Here is a 21,908-nt window from a genome sequence, read left to right as displayed (position 1 = left end):
AACATCATAGCATTCACTACTATTTTAATTGCTAATCTTGGACTACATGGGTAAAAAAAAAGGAGCTTCCTAACTCAAACATTACAAGATTGCAGGCCTACAACTGCAGTACAGGATATCACACAAGACCTCCATTGAGAAGTATTACAGTATAATACTAAAATTCTGCCTTTGACGTTCAACCCTATGTGGGTTGATATGAAGGCAGGCAAAATGTCAGGATTTTGATCATTTTCCCTGTGTCTCATAAGTAAGTGTCTGGCTTTTCAACCCAAAGTAAAGCCACACCAAATACTAAAACTTGTTTTGTGCACTACAGGGCCACCCTTGTGTTTAGAGTCCAAGTCCCTCTCTGGTGGTCACTCCATTAAGAATGGCCTTGACATGGTACTGCACCTTGGCAATGCTGCACAGTATATAGTGTCAGGATTGAATTACAGGTGATTGATTTAAAATCTGTAAAAAGTTTTATTACAAACTCAGGGAGGGCTTTTGTAATTGCCTGAATTTATTATTTTTGTCCAATTTAAAATTGTACTGCATTACATTGTGTTGCTTCCTACTAAGTCTAAGCTTGATATATTATTTTAAAGTAGTAATGTTACTGCTTCAGCTCCTGTCAGTTTTTCATGTAATAATGAAGACTTTCTTTGTATCAAAACTGGCAAAAAATCTCAAATACATAATTTAAGGCAATCCCATCTTCCAGCTGTTCAGCAGAAAAAATAAAGCAGACGGATATCCAGTGTCAACAATAACAACTTTATTATCTTCTTTTTTCCTTATTGTGTCTTTGTCATTTAAAGACAATGTTATACAAGTACAAATTAAGGGAGAAAATACACAATTTAAAAAAAAGAACCAAAACCTCAGTTTAATCCGCAGCTCACCTGAAAACACCTATGTGTATTTGGGGAGTAAGAGTAGTAGTCAAGGCAGGTCATCATCTTTGACCTCTAGTACCAGGCCACTGTAGTGATGTGTCTCATAACTTCATTAGTTTGCCTCTGCTTCATAACTGAGCAGCATTGAATGAGAATTAAATGTGTGCCTAGCATGCACACAAATCAAGCTCATTATGCATACAAACAGTATTAAAATAACAGCAACATAAGAATAATGGCACCCATGAGAAAGTAGAAATCAGAAAATAAAAGCGTAAAAATTGAGCTTTAAAATAATCACACCATAGTGAATTAAGTGAGATGAAATGAGAGACACAATGAGCGGGGTTTACATTAGAACCCTCCCAGATAGGGAAGGCAAATTATGAGGTTATTTTTAGTCTAAAGTACACTCTCCACATACACTTTGGTTGTTTTTTTTCCCTTTCTGCATGAAGCAGACAAGTGTTTTGTTTAAGCAACAACAGCCATGAGCTAACACCACTACACCTCACTGCGTTATTGCTACAGCTGTCCGATACTGTACAGACCCTTACTGAGGCAACTTCAGTCGGCAAGTCACAGTCAATTACTGAGGTCATGTTATCTGGAAATGTACTGATTAAAAGTTATGGTGAGCTCTCTGTTATCATTCAAAATATAACATGTTTTCTCAAATATAAAATCATCTCAAACACAATATATTTAAGTAAATCTCTAGTAACTTCAGGTTGATCGCTGAAAAAAGAATCACACACTAACTTTCCATTTGAACAATTTCTTCTCCGCCATTCAACAGTGAGTTCATGATGATACAGATTTACCTGTACAATATCCAAGATAGCAAAAGTTAAACATCTTGAGCAAACAGTGTCCATCCATATTTGTGGCATCCTTGATATGATTTTTTTTTAAGTCTACACAACCTCTACCAAGAGCTTGTATCTTTGCACAGGTTAGAAGATGTTGCAGTCTGTGTAAAAATCTATAAGAGGAGAACCAAGGCATTCATTTGTCAAGTAAAAAGAACAGCTAATCATTTTGGGAATACACGTTTTCTTTTGTTCGCCAAAATATACTACTCTCGACTCTGGAGAGAATAGTATCAATCTTCTCATCTAACTTTTGACAAAAAAAGTGAATAAATGTATTTCCAAAAATGTTGAATTACTCTTTAAGCATGTCATTCTGGACATGAGATTTAGTGAGTGGTCAAACTGTGCTCATGACAAACAAATCATTTAACATAAATGGACAGAAGAAACATCTTTTGTGCAAAAAAAAGCATCAATCATGATTAATTTAATTATCAAATCATTATTCTTAGATAAAGAATCTTACCAGATCATTTTATCAAACTGAACATCTCCTTCAATCTGTGAATATTCTATGTGAATGTATTTCTTTTCCAGTACATTGTATACATCTTGATGGCCTGCACATCAGAGGAACTGCCAGATGTGTTAATCAATGAAATCATCACTGAACCACGGATACTAATGTACTTATATCAAGGACTCTATAAAAATATTTTCAGTGTTTTAATACAGTTTTTGGAAATATAAAACAAGAATTCTGCAGCCAAATTGAGGCTGCCTAAGAGTTAACATCCATCCTCTCAGAATCAATTTAGATTAAAAGTCAAATTACTCCAAATCCTTCAGGCTCAAGTCAATTTGTTTTCACATTTGGACTCCACTGTCTGGATAACTTACTACTCAGATTAGTATAGTTATTCTTCATCTTACAATATCATTCTTTTATCACAAAATATTCACAGAAATAGACTAGACGGTAGATACAATACCTCCAGCCTTGAATTCTACATTCCTAATATTAATTACAAAAAAATACTAACTGGTTTTCAAAACTCTTGTCTCCGTAGACATGTAGTGCACAGGTCAGGGGACTTCATCCCTTGTTCAGTCAATTAAAGGCAAAAGACTGGGGGTACCTTTGTGAGCTGATCCCAGATCAGCATGTCCACAAACACTGAATGAAAGGACTGCACATGTGAGCTGTGTTGAGCCTGGAGCGGCAGCTGGGGGGAGTCATCTGTGGCTGGAGTTAATTGTACAGGTGTGCTACAGGAACCAGCCCTGTCTACTTCTATAACCTTTGACCTCATGTCAGCTGAAGCCACTCCAGCCTCACATAAAGCAGTCCTCCTGGAAACTTCTGAGCTTCAAACTAGTGACTGATGGGTTTAGTGTAGCTGGTGCAATGCACACTATAGAAACCAACTTGTCCTGTATGTTCTGGGTGGTAAACACTAAATGTCTTTGGTGCAGACTTACTGTTATACTTTATATGATCACTGAGAGCACCAAAGGACAAGGTAAAGTACATGTACAGAGTGAAATTTTCCCAACATCAACACAGAGATATGTACTAAAGTATGGTCTACCACAGTGAATAGTGCTAGAACAGATATTTAGAGTGATATGGATATTCAATGTGTTACTGTCATTGCACTAATGTCAACTAAAGGACTCACTAGGTCTACTGCAGAATTATACTAATCAGAATCACAAATGGAAGATGTCTGAAGCATATTTAGATGACTAGGATGCATTGAAGCATCGAGGCAATTCCTATTCAACATATGAAATGAATAATCAGCCATATTAACTCTATATAAACTCTAGTCTAATTGACTACTTCACAGACTGTAATTTCTGGAAGGAAACTCCAACATTCACACCAAATAGAACAGCCTCTGCTGTATAAGATAGATAGTTTTCCCAATCAAATACCAGCTCTTGGTTATGGAGACCCAACATGTTACAAATAATCTAAATAAGACATTATGTAGTTAACAATAATATTAATAAATACAGATAAAGTATATTATATAACCAGAAAGTAATCCAATACATTTTGAAAACACAGCTAGTTGGTATGAAATGTTTTTTTGTGTCCTGCTTATTTTCATGACAGAGTTTAGTACGGGCCAGTTTTATTTATTTATTTTATTTCTTTCCATCATTGTGTCCTTTTTCCAAAATGTGTATTTACTGTGTTCATGTTTAAGTTTTATGTGTATTTATGTAATTTTTCTCACTGACAGTTTTACCACATTTCCTGTCAGCTCATTCAGATCAAAGCCAATCACAAACTGTACCTGGCTCGTACCCGTTTGTCTTAAATCGTTTTGATTTATAAAAAGGAATTATAAAATAGGGTAACAATAAATAACTAAAAGTAAGAAAACTGTCTTGCCACAAACGAAAATAAGCAGCACAAAATACCATGTCGTACGGTTTAAAGAGTGAAGTTCATAGTTATGTTACCTATTTTATCTGTGGTTATCCATATACATGTTTGTTTTTTTCAGAAATCTTATTTATCTGATCAATTTTGTAACACTTTGTTTCTGCATAACTGATAACAAAATCTAACAGGCATACATTTCCAGACACAATTTTCAGGCTTTAGCCTCTTTCTTGAGTGGAAATTAAAGAGCACTTGAAATCATTCCCGTAAAGAAAAAGAGGGAACAAATTTAATATTTAAGAAGAATGTCTGGCATAATCTCAATTGTGCTGAATAAAACAAAGTATGAGGACACTTTTCAAAGTAACCCCTGAAATACTGTGTATTTAACAGTATTCTACCTCTATGTGTCTGTTTATGATTGTGTCCCTGTTAGTTGTCTATAATCAGAGATGCTTTGATATGAGTTTCTGTCCAATTGGTAAAAACTCTTAAATCGGGTGAACACAGAAAAGTGCATTGTGAGTAAGATTTATGGAGCACCTGATCTCAAGAGTGTGCAGGTGCCTTTATTGTGTGGCGCCACAACTCCAACACCATCACACATCCACACATTATCTCACTGCTCTTTCAGTATAGTGTCAAAGACTTAGGAGACGCCCCTTCTTTTCCCCGTAGTAAAAACAGAGTGAGAGTGTACATTTGGAGGTAATCCGAGAGTGTGTGAAACAAACACATTCTCATGCTCACTACGGGTCCACATGGAGCTATGCACCATTGCTGAAGGGCCAGAGGCAGAGCAGTTCCCTGTCCGATGAGGTTAGGTGTGATCCGGGGTGAGTTCCTGGGTTAGAAGATGTTAGGACACATGCTCCAGTCCTGTTTCTCCTTTGCCTCCCAGTAACCTCCCTTGTACACAAAGTTTGTTTCTCCAGTGACCGAGTCCCTCCTCTGGTGGAACCACAATGGCTGGTAGCCTTCATATTCTTTCCCTGCGGGAAGAAGAACAGGTGTTACTCAATTAATTTCATTTAAATTGCACTTTAGTTGTGAAGCCACACTTGCAGGCAATTAACTGAGCGATCATTTCGCCTTCATACATATGCATATGCAGGGGAAGCAATCAATCGCTGTGCCCTGCATTTAGGATCACGCCAAATGTGAACCAAGCTAATGTTACGATGAATTCAAAGGTGTCAGTAAAATACAAATGAGAATGATGTGAGAATGATGTATTTCATAATACAGAAATCCTGTCAAAAAAAAGTTAAAAAAATAAATTAAAAAAATTGTTTATGTTGTTGTTGCAATATGAAATAAATCACCTGCTAACATGGCTTCACCCTAGCACATTAAGAACACTTGTAGATTTTAGAGTTGTATCTGTTATTTCATGTAACATATTATTTTTCTAAATGAAAATGCCAAATGTATGCAGGAAAGGTCAATTTTTCCATGAGAGGGGTATCATGCAGTTCCACACAGAGGCAGACCACACAGAGGACACACACAGAGGATGGTGTGTATGTGTGTGCTTGCATGTGTGTTTATGTGTATGTGTTTATGTGTATGTGTGCGTGTGTATATGTGTGTGGGAGTGATGCACAACAGAGGGGCACAGGGCATCCCCCACTCACCAGAGTCATAATCACACTCTGACCACCAATAGAGGGAGGAAAAGAAAGACAAGTCATGGGTACATCAAATACAATCTAGCCTACACAAAACACACACACACACACACACACACACACACACACACACACACACACACACACACACACACACACACACACACACACACACACACACACACACACACACAGGAATGCCACAGGATGAAAAGTTTATGCTAAGTTTTCTGTAAAGTTCAGTCCAACTTCTATTACACCTAACCCTTTGCTTTTAGCCCTGCTGAACTGCAATAAGAGTTGTTCTAATGGGTATGAGTACTTCTTCTTAATTCCTAACCATCAATAGCTGGAGACTTAATGGTTCGGCATTTTCATAACTATGAATTCCCATTTAAAAAATGTATTTTATGATATTGATAATGTTCTTCATCACAGAAACATGGGCGTCTGCTAGATAGTATTCAAATATTATAGATATGCTATTACTGTTACCCATCAGTTTTCATTATTTCAACTTCTATTCTGAGAAACCTTTTTGGCAGATAGCTCTTGATACTACGATAACCATGAGCCTCAGTTGCCTTTTCTATGGAGAAGAAGCTAGCTAGAGAGCTTGTGATTCAAAGTCGTGGCAAATCAAAAACATTTAGTTCTTGCATTTATGGATAAAGCACTGCGCAATAGTTGCAGAATTCATCCAAACTTTGCCCAGATTCTGAAAATGAACTGAATAAAACAACTGCATGTATCAGAAGGTCACTGCAAAGCATAATACTTACCCTTCATCCTTTCTTTATCAACGCTGCATCTCTCTGTCATTTACTCACACATGCCACACTTCCTGCTCTCCTTTGCATACCTTCATCCAGAGCATCCGAGGCCTCCGCTTCCCTCCTCCTCCTCACGGCTCTTTGTTTCTCCTCCAGCCTCTGTTTTTCTGAGTTTGCCTCATCCCATCTCCCTTCCTCCATCAGCATCTGGTCTGGCCTCAGACGGCTGTCGGTCAGTACCACTCCGTCCTCCTGCTCGTTTAGGGTCAGTGCCAGCGCTGAGAAGTAGTACATGTTCTCAGCGTTCTCCCTGAGGGTGCAAGAGGAAATTGACAGGAGTTACGAGGTGTCACGATCAATGATATTGAATGAACATTGCAGCTGTTATTCAACTACTCATAAATTGCAATGCTTTGCCTTATGAGGCAGATGAAACTTACGGAAGAGGGTATTTCTTCCACAGCAGCTTGGGAGACAAAGTCTGGTAGACCGTCTTCTGCTTGCCCTCTGATCCACTGCCCCCTCGGCTGCTCTGAATGATCTTGGCACTCTCAATTTTATCATCCCACGTACCAGAGAGGATGTAGTGAGCCTGACCGCCACCATCTGCCACCACACCTGTCACCTGGAAAGAGCAAAAGAAAATTGACTATAGGGAATGAAGAAACTAAAGCAGGCTATTTCTCTGCAAGTCCCGATGTAACACCATCTACTTTCCTCCAAATGTTAAGCACTTATATACACAGAGGCCTAGGAAGGACACCAGTACATTTCCATTAGCTTACACCACATCAGTCACTACCAGGAAGGGCAGCGTTTTGCCCCATTTTTAGATAATTAGTGCACCTCCAGTTACCTCACTGCAATGTGACCTCATTCCATGAGCTTTTTCTCTATTACGCTTTATATTTGTTGGTAGTGTCCAGCAGGAGGCAGCATCAGACAACCCTGCAATGTATGACGTCTTGCCAAGGTCGGGTACATAACTGTGTGAGAAAGCATTTACCTTCCGTGGAACGTCCCTGGAAAAATAACTGTAGGGAGAAAACTTGAGTTGACAGGTCTCCTTGGTCCTGTGATTCACAATCTCAATGTCCCCGGACTACACAAAGACAGACACAAACAGACACAGAGTGAGAGAGACAAACACACAAAGAGAGTGTTAACATATCAAATCAGTTGACAGTGTTTACAGCATTAAAAAAAAAAGCATCCTGACTGATTCTAACCTTATTTATTGTTATAGTCAGATATTTTACTCAGAGGTACCATGTGGAGTTTTTGACAACTATTGGTGCTGTAAGGCAAGTTTATTTATATAGCACATTTCAGCAACAACACATGAGCAGGTCTTCATATGGTTTGCATGAGGGCCACACCCCTCAAGCCTCATACCTACACTTCACACGCATTATCTCGCTGCATCTAACAGCCATCAAATTAAAATCTCTGGAATGTCATATGCTGTAAATTTAGTACAGTAATGATATGCTAATGCTGTGCAGATCACTTTCTCTGGCTTCACTTGCTGTGCTCCTGACAGCACTGTCTTCCGTTGCACTGGCTGGCAGCAGAGAAGGCAGTAGCAGCATAGTTTCCATAGTTTGACATGGAGTTGTTAGGCTGACCCCGTTCTGCACCAGAGGGCAGCAGAGTGATGCATGGAGGCGGTGAAAGACAGCAAAAGTATTGAATGCAGAAGGCAAAACAATACAAAGTCAAAACTTTTTCTTGGTGGATAAGCTAAAGTTGGAGAGAGGAATTGTTTTTGCTTAACTCGAATGTGAAACTTACATGCCAATAGCCAAAATAACATAACAGATTTTTTGGAAACATTTTTAGTGAATATTGTCACTAGTAGGTTATAATGTACCAGCTGAAAGTACACAATACTCCACAGGGTACCTTAAATCAATTCACATCAGCATGAACACTGCTGCTGATTTTCATAGTCGTTACCCAAGATATCTCCTTATTGCAACGCCAATGTAATAAATCAGAGATGATGAATTGCTATATTGTTCTTTAGGTCTTCTTCCAGGGCTACACTCAAACACAATTGCAAACACACACATACAAATTGATACGACACAGCTTAAGTGGAAACAGGAAAAAGAAAACATAGGCAGGAGAAAACAAGAATTTTACCTCTAAACAAGCAGAAAAAAAATATTACAGACTGAGAGACATGCAGATGTGAAGCCTGCCCATCCCCCTACATAACTGGGCCATCTCACAGAAAGATGAGGCTGTTATTTTAGGGTGTTATTAGAGATTAAAGCTCTAATAACAGAAGAAACTGAAGATCAATCCCTAGAGATTGTGAAGCTTCTTATTCTTGTGCTGTAAGGCTTTGATTCCCTTCTTCACAGCACTCTGCTCTGCTGGTTTGTATCACACTGCAATAACGGAGGAAAACACTTCTATAGGCTGCTCAGGGGTGTCAGGGGCATTAAAGCAGGGTTGTGGGTTTGGAGCTGTGGATGAATGGTTACCAATAAGACAAACTGACCTGGTCAATCCACAGCTTGCCAACAATGATGTTGTGCACTGTTGAGGTGACCTTTCTCCACACATAGTGGTTCCCACTGGAATGGAACTGCAGGTGGATGGCACCTGGCGAGGGCAGGGACAAAATGATATAAGAGAACAGAAATATAGCAGCTGAGAAACAAGTCACCAAATTAATTTGCATAATTTCTTCCATAGTCTCTTATTTAACATTTACATCTGCAGTTCACCTTTGAGCTACATGAGAGAGCCTGAGTGTTCGTATTATTGTGGTTGTTGTAGTATCCTTTTTACATTGAAAATAATATGAAAGGCTAGTCTATATTATGTTTTACCGGTGGGAGGAAAATTGTGAGCCTGTTAACTCCGCCTAAATTTTAACTGATGAGAGGAAATAAAAAGAATGATATAGCCTGTTAACAACGCCTAAATGCATTTTCATTAAACCTGTGTAAATGTTATCAATAATGTATTAAACAAAGTCTTGATTTATCACCATATTTCTTCAAAATGGCTGGTTTACCTCCTCAAGATAATAAGCTAATGTGGTATTGGCAGAAAAAAATGGTCACGAACGTTAATTTACGCACAAATTCGCTCCTCTCACTATTTATAGATAAGGCCTATTGTTAACTGGGTCGCGATGGTTTGTCATTTCTAAACACATGGTCCCCAGAAAAAACTGTTTGGGAAACACTGATCCAACACATGTATGCCCCTCTGCACAGGCATTGCATTTCTACATCTATTTCCAGGGTGACCCTACCCTGGAAGATTATTAACAGGAATTTAACGATAAACGCTTTCCACTTCAGAGTTTTTTTCTGTTACATGGCATCTCACAGCAGACATATATCAGAAAAGGAGAGAAGTCAGATACATCCCACTGCATCCTTTGCCTGAACATGCATCTGTCAAATCTCCTATTTATCTGAGCCACCAGAACCCTGCTCTCTGCCATCCCAGTGCAATAGAGAGCTCCCTTTATGTCCATACTTTATGTTTCTGTCAAAACGGTCATAAAACCCTTGATTCATTTTCTCACGCTTTTCCTCTAGATTGTGTGGTAGGCAGCACAGTCATATACTACTCTCAAGTGGGAGTCCTTCTAAAGTAAACTCTGCCTGGTGTGGCTGTTACATTTGCATCAAGGAACTTTTAGATAAACACACAGTTTGTTTGCTTCTCTATTGAATATGAAATGTCTTACCCAGAGGCATTATGGAGAGGTATTTGCCACGGAACTTGCTGGCGATGGTGATTTCCTGCCACAGGGTCCAGCCTCGTTGGGAAATCACATGATGTGCAGCTGCAGGGGGTGATGGCTCACCTAAGAAGAAATATAGACATGAATGTAAAGTATATTCACATAGGCAGCAATCGACTGCTTTGGGGAACACAGGTTGTGTGCATGCACGTCAGTGAGTGTGTAAGCATTACTCCCTGTGGTCATGCTGTTACCTGCTCACACAGCGAGCGGTAGCCGAACTCCTCCCTTCGGTCGAGCTCGTAGGTTTCACCCAGGAGGGGGTTGAAGGGCTTGGCTGTTCGATGGACAGTAGTGGAGTAGGACGAGACGGAGAAGGCAGCGACCAGGCACATCTGCTCCAGGGAGGAGTCGCAGCGCGCCGCCTTGTCTAGAAGCTCATGATACTCCAGGTCCTCAGTGAGACGCTGCAGCATCGACAGAGGCTCGTTGAAGTTCACCTGAATGGGCGGATCAAGAAGACGTGAGACACACAGATTTATGTTAACCAGCCAGCAGGAAGGAGGGCCCTGCCTAATACACTTACAGGCATGGGTATTTTGGAGAGCTCCTTGCCGATGCAGTTCTTCATGATGCTCCACAAATTAAGGGAGTAGTTGGGCTTGTTTGGGACACGTGTCCGCCTCTGTCTGCGAGGCTGCAGCTCCATCCCTGACACATCATTACAGCTTGGAGACATCTGGTATTAGATGGAAGGGAAGGGTTGGAGGATGAGATGGTGGTCTTTTAACTTTGTGTGAAAAGCATATTTGATTTGAGAAATACTTTCAGCCTCATGCTCAACTTGGCAGCACATCACCAAACGGAGGAGACAGGATGACAGAGCGAGTGAGAGACAGGACGAGGGGGAACAGAGGACGCAGATGTGTGTTACAGAGAGGAAGATGCAAGGGAGAGTCGAGGAGGAAAGAAGTGCAGATGTGTGACTGGTAATTAACATTTAGTGGAGTGAAGCAGCTGTGGATCTTTGGCACCACAGGGGTGACAATGACCCACGGGAAACACACGGATAAAGGCTGTTTGTGTGTGTGTGTGTGTGTGTGTGTGTGTGTGTGTGTGTGTGTGTGTGTGTGTGTGTGTGTGTGTGTGTGTGTGTGTGTGTGTGTGTGTGTGTGTGTGTGCATTAGGATGACTGTAGGAAAAGAAAGGGGGACTGGGAGAACAGCAAGTGAAGACAGTAATATAAATAAATCAATGAGCTGTGAGCCTTCCAGCAGCACAAATGAATCTATATTAAGACTACAAATCAGCAGTGTCCACATATGTCAGTCCCATTCGTCAGACTAGTTAGGAGGACAGACACTTACATGATCGTCCTGGTTCCAGTCATTGGGCTGACCTCCGCTTGCTCCACTCAAATTACTCTGAGAACGCCTGGAAGAGAATGAAATATTTTCTACAATGAGTACTGGACACATAAACTCACTCAATGTCCCTCTCTCTCTATTGTCCACACACACACACACACACACACACACACACACACACACACACACACACACACACACACACACACACACACACACACACACACACACACACACACACACACACACACACACACACACACACATTCTTTTTCTGCAGGATAGCAGACAGAGGTATAAAAAATCATGGATCTATGTGAGTGACTGACCTGTGCTGTGTGTTCTCAGTGGCAGTCACTGTGATAAATGCAGGGGAATCCTCCATGGCATCAAAGTACTCAGTATCCTCATCTTCATCACTCGCCTCTTCTTTGCGCAGCCTCTCACTCCCCCCTGTGAGGACATATACATTTGTGAGTAAATGCTAACAGCATCCAACACTAGCAGAGCCATCACACGGTGGTGAGTTTGTGTTCTACATAGTTCAGGAGAGAGCAATGTATAATTACATACCCATGGCGATTAATCAAGGAATAATCAGCTCAGTTAAATTGGCAATGTTCCTGCTGGTTAACTAGCCTGAAATGCAAGCTCCTTATGTAATATTCAGTATCCGACATTCAATTCAGAACTTTCTAAAAGTGATTCTATCAAAAAATTTGATTAAACTATTACCCTCAGTCATTGAACAGCCACCTATATGAACTAAATGTACTGTATTTTATTCAATAAAGATTCAACTACATCCTTTTCAGAAACACAGAACAGCATCATTGTTCTGAAATATTATTTCACCACTTTTCATCTCTTTTCAAAAGAGAGATGACCAATGTCTTTTGGAAGCCATTAACTTTAAAGCCAGAAATATACTGTATAAATGGCAGAATACTTCAGTTTAGCAATAATAATAATTTTACCTGATAGCAGCTAAACACCAAAGTCCACGCGTTTAAAACAACACAAAGATTGCCTTCATAGTGAAATAAAATAAAGTGTTAGAACTATTGTGCTGTCATTTTCTGGAATGTAATGTAATGTAACTAAGTGCTGTCATTTTCTGGAGAGGGCCGTCTTACACTTAAGGTAAGGTCATGGGGCTACACAAATCAATAGGTTTCTTTCTCCTGGAGGATGGATGTGCACAACAAGTGACATGCCAGCGAATGTTTTCAAGAAGCTGGTTTAAAGTAAACAAACAAGAAAATAAAGTAATGGATAGACACAGCTAAAGGCCTTGGTGAATGTAATTACCATCTCTAATAAGTGATAATCCAAACCTTCTGACACAACTTGAAAAACATTAAGCAGCATGAGGAATGTCTATAATATTGAGCCTGAGGCCACACATGACTCTTAGTATAGTGAGGTCCATACTGAGGCCCACAAGAGTAGGTAATACAAAGACGTCTCACCCTTGTTGGCTGTAGGGGCGCTGGGTGTGGTGGAAACCAGCGTGGGTGCTTGTCTCCACGCTCGCTCCAGGCTGTTATGCTGCTTGGCTAGTTGCTCAATGGTCTCCTCTAAGTGGGTACGCTGCTCTCGCTCATACTGCAGCGCCCGCTGCCATCTCCTGCTGTGAGTCTCTGCTAGGTCCAAAAAGTCTCGACACGCCTGAGGGAGCACATGCACACAAGAAGATAAACACACAGACAGCAAAAGTTGACTGTCCATGATATAGTCTGGGAGAAAAAAATGGATTACCTTCCTGAAATAAAATCTGATGCAAGTTACTTTCCACTTGCAATGAAAAACAGGTTAGATGTTTGCTTTATTGGAGATTTTGGAAAAAGAGAGAGATTTGTTGTGGTTCCTGATCAAGTCTAGGTAACAAGATCATAAAACCATTGAAATCATAAAACCTTTAGGAACATTTCCACCTTTATTTGAGTCAACAGATAATACTATACCTATACCTATACCTACATATCATCATCAATGTTTTTTCCTGACAGCTTACAGCAATATGAGCGAGAAAACATTGGGATGGAAAGGTGTCAAAAGATGAAGGCCAATCATTGCAATCAAGGGTATTTTATCGCTATTGTTTCAAGCAATCATCAATATGTTAATTAGCTGTCTACTGGGTCTCCCTGCTGTGTAAATGTTCCTCAGAGCACATAAAATAGTAATGAGCCAGAGGTTAAACCTCTGATTGCATAGCAGACTGTATCGGAGTCTTTGGGGGGGCATCATTGTCGCTGCCTTGCTTTTACTGCTGAGAGTTTACTTCAGTTCAAATTTTTAACATGTCAGCATTTGTCAACAGCCGTTCCTCCTAGTGTGCTCAAGGGTCAATGAATATCTCACATTATTTTGTCAGAAAGCAATCACTTTCTGACCTTATCTCTTTCGATTTGAACTTATATCAGAAAGAGTGTGAGAACGTGGTTTGGTTTAACACATGAACAACCATTCAGAAGACAGGGACCCTCAAAATTGACACACATTGAACGACTACTGCTCCTACACAGATATCTTTTTCAAAAATAAACATATCAGTTTGGTTTTTTTATCGGAAAGTTCACAAACAAGGTCCTAAAATGACAGACTTCCTCTAGTTGCCAGATATTTTATTGTCACATCACATGATCCTTTGCATTGAGCAGTTGCAAAGAAGTTCAACGCTGCTTTCACATCAAATTCTTCCAAGTGGAGGTTCTGGAAAGCTTTGCAGTTTTTTTAGTCTGTGCTGCAAAACCAGCTGAGAAGATGCTTTTCCTACCTCTCTTTCCATCACAGTATGACACTCCTTTGACAGAGATAAAGTGATGTCGTGGGTCAGGCATTCTGAAATTGCAGCATATAAAAAATGCTGAGACTGCCCCCACTGTCACTCACATAACAGAGAAAAATGTTGAGATGTTTTTCATTCTGGGTGACAAAACTAATTCTCTGCAAAATCTTCAACCACCAAGACTTTGGTGAAGAAGTCCTGCTCATTTGGGCGATGTTCACCCATCAGTGGAGCCATTCCCAGCAAGAGGCAAACAAACTGTCTAAGTTCAAATGAGATAAGCAATGCATCACCAGCCCTTGACCAGTGGCTTCAAAGTCACCTCCAAGTGACTCTGCATTACACATTTTTGCTGACTTATGCGTCCTTATCATGTCATTTCATTTTCATTTTCTGTTTTTCCGTCATTTAATGATAAATATAGTGTGAAGTCAAATTTGATGTGAAGCAGTGTTAGATGTTCTCGTGTTCTGCTGTTGATCCATCCAATAGCAGGCAAGACTTGTAAACTTCAGGAGATGGAAAGAAGCGAATAACCTATAACATGTTAAAAAATGCAATGAATGGTTGCTCATTCTGGTTCATTTACCCACGTTCTAACACTCATTCTGAAATGAGTCTACATGTAGGAAAAAATATGTTCAAATAGAAAATGGGTATCACTTTGAGGCAGCAGGAAGAGAAACAAGTGTGCGGTAACACCTCACTCCTTCCTTGATTTGTTCCCAAACAGCAGGATACCCATCCGTCTGATGAATGATTATATGGTATACAGTATTGAGTTTAGTTGTTGTCTTGAAAATCCTCATCACTGACACTTCACTGACATCCGAACAATAGAGAGAGGCAAAACCAGTAACATAAACAATATGAACTGATAGCCAAAATTACAACTTAAGATAAACAATGCATTACTTTAACAAATGCATCAATATTTCATGCCGTACATGTAGTTGCTATGAGCGATCACTAATCCTTGCTTCTAATCCAGAATAAGATGTATGTTTGATAAACACACACTGTAATGTATTCTCCATTAATACTAATTGAAAACTGAGTTTATTATATTACTCCGTAGGTAATAAAACAATACCATTGTTGACAAGTTTAGAAGAGTTAAAGCTGACCAAATAGAAGCGATTAATGCTCATCGTGTTGATATTTAAAAAAGTAACTATCTGTAAAGATCGTGGGATTTTAATGGTTAGAACAAAATATTTTAAAACTATATGTATGGTAATGATGCAATTGTATTAAATGTTGATAGTACTAAAATATCCTTATCCTTTACAAAGGCTACATTTCAGTAGCTTTAGATGTTTTAGAATATAACTCTTGTTTGCTCAAAACAATGTATAGCAATCTGAAAATGTCTGTCAGTAAAAACATCCAATCAAACTCTTACCTCCAGCAGTCTTGCATAAAGTGTCTAAACATCAATGTGTCAGAGAGTTTAAATGTTAGAAGTGCATGTGACATTGTGGTTCACTTCCTCAGACATCGATATGAAACTGAACACCCACTTAAAATGTATGATAGTTCCACTTTTTTATGCTGAGTCTCAACTACAAACGCAGACCGCATGTGACTTCCGTTGGGGGAAAACAGGGTTGATTAAGGCTAAAAAAAAAAAGTGAACAGGCATGCAGAAATTAAACAAAAAAGTCCTGAATAAGTGACCACAATGAACTTGAGTAAAGATTCATGTGATTAAATCAATCAATAATGAAACAACATTAAGTGGTAGGTGTGTAAAAGAATGCTAACACAAATGGACGAGAGCCTGGATTCAGTGCCACACTTGACCAGTTACATCACCACCAATGAACTAATGCAACCCTCTCCTAAGGCCAGGGTCAGATCACAGAGTACATGCCGTTGTGTCTTGCCGTTATGGCCTCCTTCTTCCCCTCGACCCCCTCCTTTATTCTCTCCTTACATGCAAAGCCTAATTTCTTTGGAAAAGCACATGAAAAGCACACTTACATCCAAGTAAATGCCTTAATATTGCTGAAAACATGGCTGCAGAAATCCAAATACCCATATCCTGCGCTGCCTTCTGCTTGAAGGGAGCCATTTACAAGTGTTTGTGGCAGCACTTCTTTCTCATTAGAGGCACATTCTTGGCTGACATAATGACATTTTAATGACATTGTATTGCTTGTCCAGTAACTCTCTTTTTCCCCAAATCAATTAATAAGTCAAATGGATGACTGAGAGAAAAAAGGGGCTGATTGTTTTGAGCTATGGCCTACACATTATTTAAGTGAAATCTAGATTTTTTTCTCTTTTTTTCTTGTCATAACACTATGGATCAAGTCCTTCAATAAGCTGCATTAATATATACTTAAGAATATTGAGAGTAGTAATGTCCTACTGCCTGATTTCAAACCTAATCTTAACATAAAAATACCTGCAGTTTAACCACGTCTGAATCAGACTGAACTATTTTACACCCAACAGCCAGACATTCCACAGAAAAAGAACAAACAAGAGTAAACAATGAATAAACAATGCTATCAACAAGGCCATTGAGAGAAGCAGGAAGAAGAGACAAACCTGGTGTGATTGTCTGGTTCAGTCAGAGCAGGTCTGTCCGTCTGTGGACCAGAAGGCTCTCACATTCCTCACCGGGCAGGGATAGTCGAGGGTTTGAGAGGGGGGAGCAGGGGTTATTCCTGTCTCCCACCCTCCCCCCCACCCACTATCATATCTAGTATCAATCCTTCAGTACCTCAACTCTCCCTGAACTCTCATCCACTACTAACACACTGTAAAGCTCATGGTATTCACTGTTGAGCAGAATGGAGCCGGGCCAGATACAGTAGAGCTTATGCTGGTTATCACATCCAACACATAGTGAAAACTGAAAAACTTTATAGTGGTTGTTGTTGAATTAAATATAGCTGATAAGATAAAGCTAAACTGCAATATGATATTTTGAAAGAGTAATTTTTTCATTGCTCTTCCTGAGGTTTCGCTTTCTTTCTTAACGTTTTTTTGGGGGGAGCATTTACTTCAAAATTTAAATCTTAAATATAAGGATATAGTTTCCCATAGGTTGTACGGATTGTAAAGCCTTTTGCAAAAAATTGGTTATTTGTGATTTTTGGCTATACAAATTTAATTGACAATAGCAGAGATGTAGGTATTCTTAACAACAAATTGAAACGTTATATTAGCTGCGAGCACAGAGAACCCCGATCACTTCTACCAGCTTAGTTTTTTTATCATAATTTTTTCAACACCTAGTTAGAAAAAGTTATGTTTAAGTAGGTTTAACAGGATCTCTCAGGGTCTGGCACTGCTTCTCTAGGCCTGCAGCTCACAGATTCCTGTTTAAAAGGCCACACTGTAAAGTGATCTCATCACTCAACGCACTAACCAGGGTATTATAGATGACTAGCATTCCTGTCACATGAATCATGCAGGACTCAAGGCTCACTGCTGCTGCATCTTGTTGCCTGGTCTGTTGCAGCTACTTACATTTATCATAGCATTGGAAGTGATGCGGAAGAGGGTGGCTCGCTCGTTGACTGCTTTGATCTTCTCCCCTCCCTCCACAGGGACTTTCAGACCCTCGAGTTCACTCAGGGAACGCTGCAGGGCCGCCCCGTGCTTCGCGATCAGGTCATTACACGTGCTGAGGTCATCGAGCTTGCTGACAAGTATCTTCAAGGTGCCCTGAATCTCGCTGCGGTCCGAATGGGATGTAGGCTCCTCGTCCCCCGAGTCATCTGGAAGGAAGAGGTGAGAGGTCACATACAGCATCTTTAACAGGAGGCCATTATTAGGACTCGTGAGCACATCAGGCATAAAAAAGAAGACAAACAAAGATAATTTAGAAAAGTTTTTCTTAGGTTGTTTTAGATAAATATATAACTGCATAGCTGCTCAATCGCAAAAAACAGACAGTACACCTCCTTTTTATGATACATTTCCTATTTAAGATGACTCCCCGAGCTACATGGCGAACAAATATCCAACTCCTCCATTTCTCAGTGGTAAACTGGTGAGGCAGACATAGTGTTGTTTAACTCACTTCTATGTTTTGGTGTTTGTTTTCTAAGTGATGTTCGTTAAGTAATTAAATGACGGAAATAAATGTTTAAATTATAAAAAGACAAATTACATACATTTAACATTTACGATTTGTACCACTGATGAAATAAATGTTAATTAAGCAGTTGGTCAGTTTTGACAGATGGTTTCCTTTGACACTCATAAGTACACCTATAAGACATTAGCGCACTAAATAATACTGACTGACTGATGCAGAAATCCTTCGAAAACTATTCAAATGTAAATGTAAGCGGTATAAGGGCATTTTATTACAGACAGCTCGTCCATAACCAAGAGCCTTTGCGGCAGCAGCTGTCCTTTCCCCATGGTGTCAATAAAGAGAGGTTAGTCAAGTTTAAACAGAACAGTGTTGCAGCGTCAGCCTTACATTACACACGTATGCATGCACTGCAAGCACAAGCAGATTCTCAGAAAGACAGATATATAAAAGGTCCCTAAACCGCCTAGTGAAATGTAAAAGGAACAAATCCATGCAGAAAACAGACCTCATGATTTTCTGAACTAAAGTAGATGAGAAGTATTTGCACACCCGAGTATTAAATCTAACTTCTCACAAAATAATATTTCCCAACACAAAAGCATCTGCGTTTGTGTATTTGTGTTTCAATAAATCCAGTTAACAAAACAAGCCAATATGGCTGTGAGGAATGAATAGAATCAGCTTCAATGTCAGCATATTTACTCTCATTAAACTACTGCTTAAACAGACGGCATGGAGAAAAATAAGGAACATGAGGACAAGGATGATTCTGTGCATCTCAACATGACAATGTCTTAAAAAGTTCAAGAGCAGATTTAGAGTGTCTCCACCCATCAATTCACCCCGCTGACCCTAACATCCAGAATTTGCTGTTCTGCTGTCTTCTGCACTCCAGCATACACAGTATGCTTTGTCACATTGAAAAAGTCTGTTATATAGCTGATAGGAGAGCCTGTCACAGTATTGGTGAGAAGCAGCACTACAGCAACACTTTCTCCAAGGAACAAGACAGCTGGCTGTGACCTCGCAGTGGGAGAAACTATCACCCCTGTCAAGCCTGTTTACAGTACATAATGCAAGAATAACATGGATCTCCGCCTGGGGGATGCTGGTAGCCTGGCAGTCTCAGGACTACATCATGTAACAGCAAAATACTGAGTTCAAATTTGACCAAGACCTTGGCCAGTGCAATGTCAGGTTTTACTGAGAAACAAACAGCACAGAGATCCACATTGGACTTATCGTTAAGAGGAGCTGATGCCTGACATCTAGAAACAATGCTCTAATTATACTGCTTTCTGATGTATTTTTGTTAAATCAATGGCAACACAATATTGTGAATGAGTTCCTCTAAATGAGTAATATTTTTGAATCAAAAAATGTAAAAGAAAAGAGAAAGAAGAGTAAGAGCAAGAGTATAAAGAAATTGGGTGAGTCTGAGCAAAGGGGGAAAAGAGAAGCGAAGAAAACAATACTTCACCATGTTTGCAATCCCGGGCATCCATTTTCACCCAAAGGTAACCAAAGTTCAGCCAGCAAGAAGCAGCACACAAATTGAGCTAAAACTTCACAGATAATATGTGGACATCTTGAAAAGGCTTTCAGAGAGACACAACTGTCTGGCCAGACGAAAACATACCAGTCCAGCAAAAGGTCAGCCCGGCAACCTTACAGCAACAACAAACCCTAAAGCGAACACGGAGCAGAAATACATCCACGCATTAGCGGTCAGCAATAAAGTAGGAATCAAGTTGATTCACACAGAATTTCAATAAATTAGCTGCAGAGAAAGGCAGGGGAAGAAGAGGAAAAAGCTGACGATGTAATGTCAGAAAACTGACTGGAGTGTGTGTCAAAGGACGGGCAGCTGCAGTGTACAGGAAATCAAGAGACAGTGAAAGAGTTGAGTAAGTTCAGAGAGTCGGACAGGATAATGAAATAAGCCTTGATTTGATAAAATGTGACTATGAAAAAGCAGCTTAAGTTGGCATGTTAATGTAGTTATGAACTTCCTCCCACGAGGTAATAATAAACAAGATAGCAAATCAGATACATTTATGTATTTATACGCCCATGAGGCCATTTTTATGAAAGTTAAAGTTACGAGACAAACCCCTTTGGACAGTTGTGGTTAGAGGGAAGGTTTGCTCAGAGTGGTCAAGCAGCAACGATTCCAGTTAAAGGAAGGAGCAGATGAACAAACAACTGAACATTGGAGACTGGCCCATAGTAACATCCTCAGTGAACAAACAAAAACTCAACCCCAGTACTCTGTATCATGTCCACATTTGAGAGTATGAAACTACAGAGTAGGGTCTGGATAATTAGGATGATATGCAATATACTGCTGGAGGGAATCTGTGTGGTGTTTAGAGATTTCAGAGCAGAAAACATTGAGCACATTTTAAATAACACTGGACTGACTGAAGCTGACAAAGACATTTGCAGCACTGCAGTGAAGCTGCGCTCTTAATACCCACCTCATTTCACCAGTGACTTCAGCAGCTTTAAGCAATGCCACTTAAAAATAAACTGTCACATGTACCAGTGTTATTTGTTTAGAAGAATCTCTGCTTACAGCACGTCACCTGCAAATCTAATTCTCTTTTCTAAACCTCACTGAAACAAGTTGTGAGCTGCAAGAACACACATTTTGTATGTTGCCAATACTGCCCAGACACCCTTCAACGACACCGAGAAACCAGGACATAAAGCTTTCTTAGATCTAAATGAAGCCCCCACAACTCGGTCAGAAATGTCTTTTCTGCAATGTCCATGTAGGATCGATAAAATGTAAAGAACTACCGGACAAGTTTGATCACTGGAGATGAAAACCCTTTAAGCTAAACATATTCTATCAGGTGTATATCACTCAGACCTGGAATAAAAAGTGAAGACTGCATTTAACAGTAAACCTGTGTTAGTAAATATTCAATCTAAGCTGTCTGTGCATCACTATCACTGTCACTGCCTAGCTCGCCCCCTCACATCTTCAACAGCTTCCCTTCCAACAACAGATGTCGATGGATGGCTCTCCGTAGTGAAGTCGACACCGCGAGGCCGAGCCAGGAGCCCATTATCACGCAAGTCATGCCTCAAGGGCAGCCTGCCTCCCCCTTCCCCCACTGTCCACCACCTCAGAGAACACCCTGCATAGACACAAGTGCACGTCTGTTCCCAGTCCCCAGCGTGTCTCGACTGAACCCTCCAACTCTGGAGTTGATGATATAATTTAAGCAAATATGTGCGACTGAAGCAAGCTGGGTTGCCAGTTTACAGGTCACAGCTCATCAAATCACAACATTTCAATGCATAAACACACATCCATCCTACATCCGTCCTCAGCATGTGCATGCTGTCGTTTTTACTCCCTTCACTCCCTCCTTATCTCTGTGTCGAGCCTAAAAGGCCGAGAGAGAGAGGAAGCAGGAGAATAAGATGTGGGAGGGTGTTATCGGGAGA

General features: G+C 40.1%; 1 protein-coding gene across 1 annotated transcript in view; it reads right to left on the bottom strand.

The window, feature by feature from the left end:
* Nucleotides 1–748: 748 nt before the first annotated feature.
* osbp2b (oxysterol binding protein 2b) overlaps nucleotides 749–21,908 on the bottom strand; it is a 45,428-nt gene continuing 24,268 nt past the window's right edge. The window contains exons 3-14 of the mRNA XM_054610488.1: nucleotides 17,870–18,120; nucleotides 13,062–13,260; nucleotides 11,919–12,042; nucleotides 11,590–11,656; nucleotides 10,809–10,961; nucleotides 10,471–10,722; nucleotides 10,226–10,340; nucleotides 9,017–9,120; nucleotides 7,511–7,606; nucleotides 6,945–7,129; nucleotides 6,594–6,814; nucleotides 749–5,092 (exon numbers count right to left, since the gene is read on the bottom strand). Coding sequence (XP_054466463.1) covers nucleotides 4,950–5,092; nucleotides 6,594–6,814; nucleotides 6,945–7,129; nucleotides 7,511–7,606; nucleotides 9,017–9,120; nucleotides 10,226–10,340; nucleotides 10,471–10,722; nucleotides 10,809–10,961; nucleotides 11,590–11,656; nucleotides 11,919–12,042; nucleotides 13,062–13,260; nucleotides 17,870–18,120 — 1,910 coding nt within the window. The 3' untranslated portion in view covers nucleotides 749–4,949. The remainder of the gene's footprint in view (nucleotides 5,093–6,593; nucleotides 6,815–6,944; nucleotides 7,130–7,510; nucleotides 7,607–9,016; nucleotides 9,121–10,225; nucleotides 10,341–10,470; nucleotides 10,723–10,808; nucleotides 10,962–11,589; nucleotides 11,657–11,918; nucleotides 12,043–13,061; nucleotides 13,261–17,869; nucleotides 18,121–21,908) is intronic.

Source organism: Anoplopoma fimbria, chromosome 13, assembly GCF_027596085.1.
Source record: "Anoplopoma fimbria isolate UVic2021 breed Golden Eagle Sablefish chromosome 13, Afim_UVic_2022, whole genome shotgun sequence".
Lineage (NCBI taxonomy): Eukaryota > Metazoa > Chordata > Actinopteri > Perciformes > Anoplopomatidae > Anoplopoma > Anoplopoma fimbria.
This window is presented reverse-complemented; position numbering and strand designations above follow the sequence as displayed.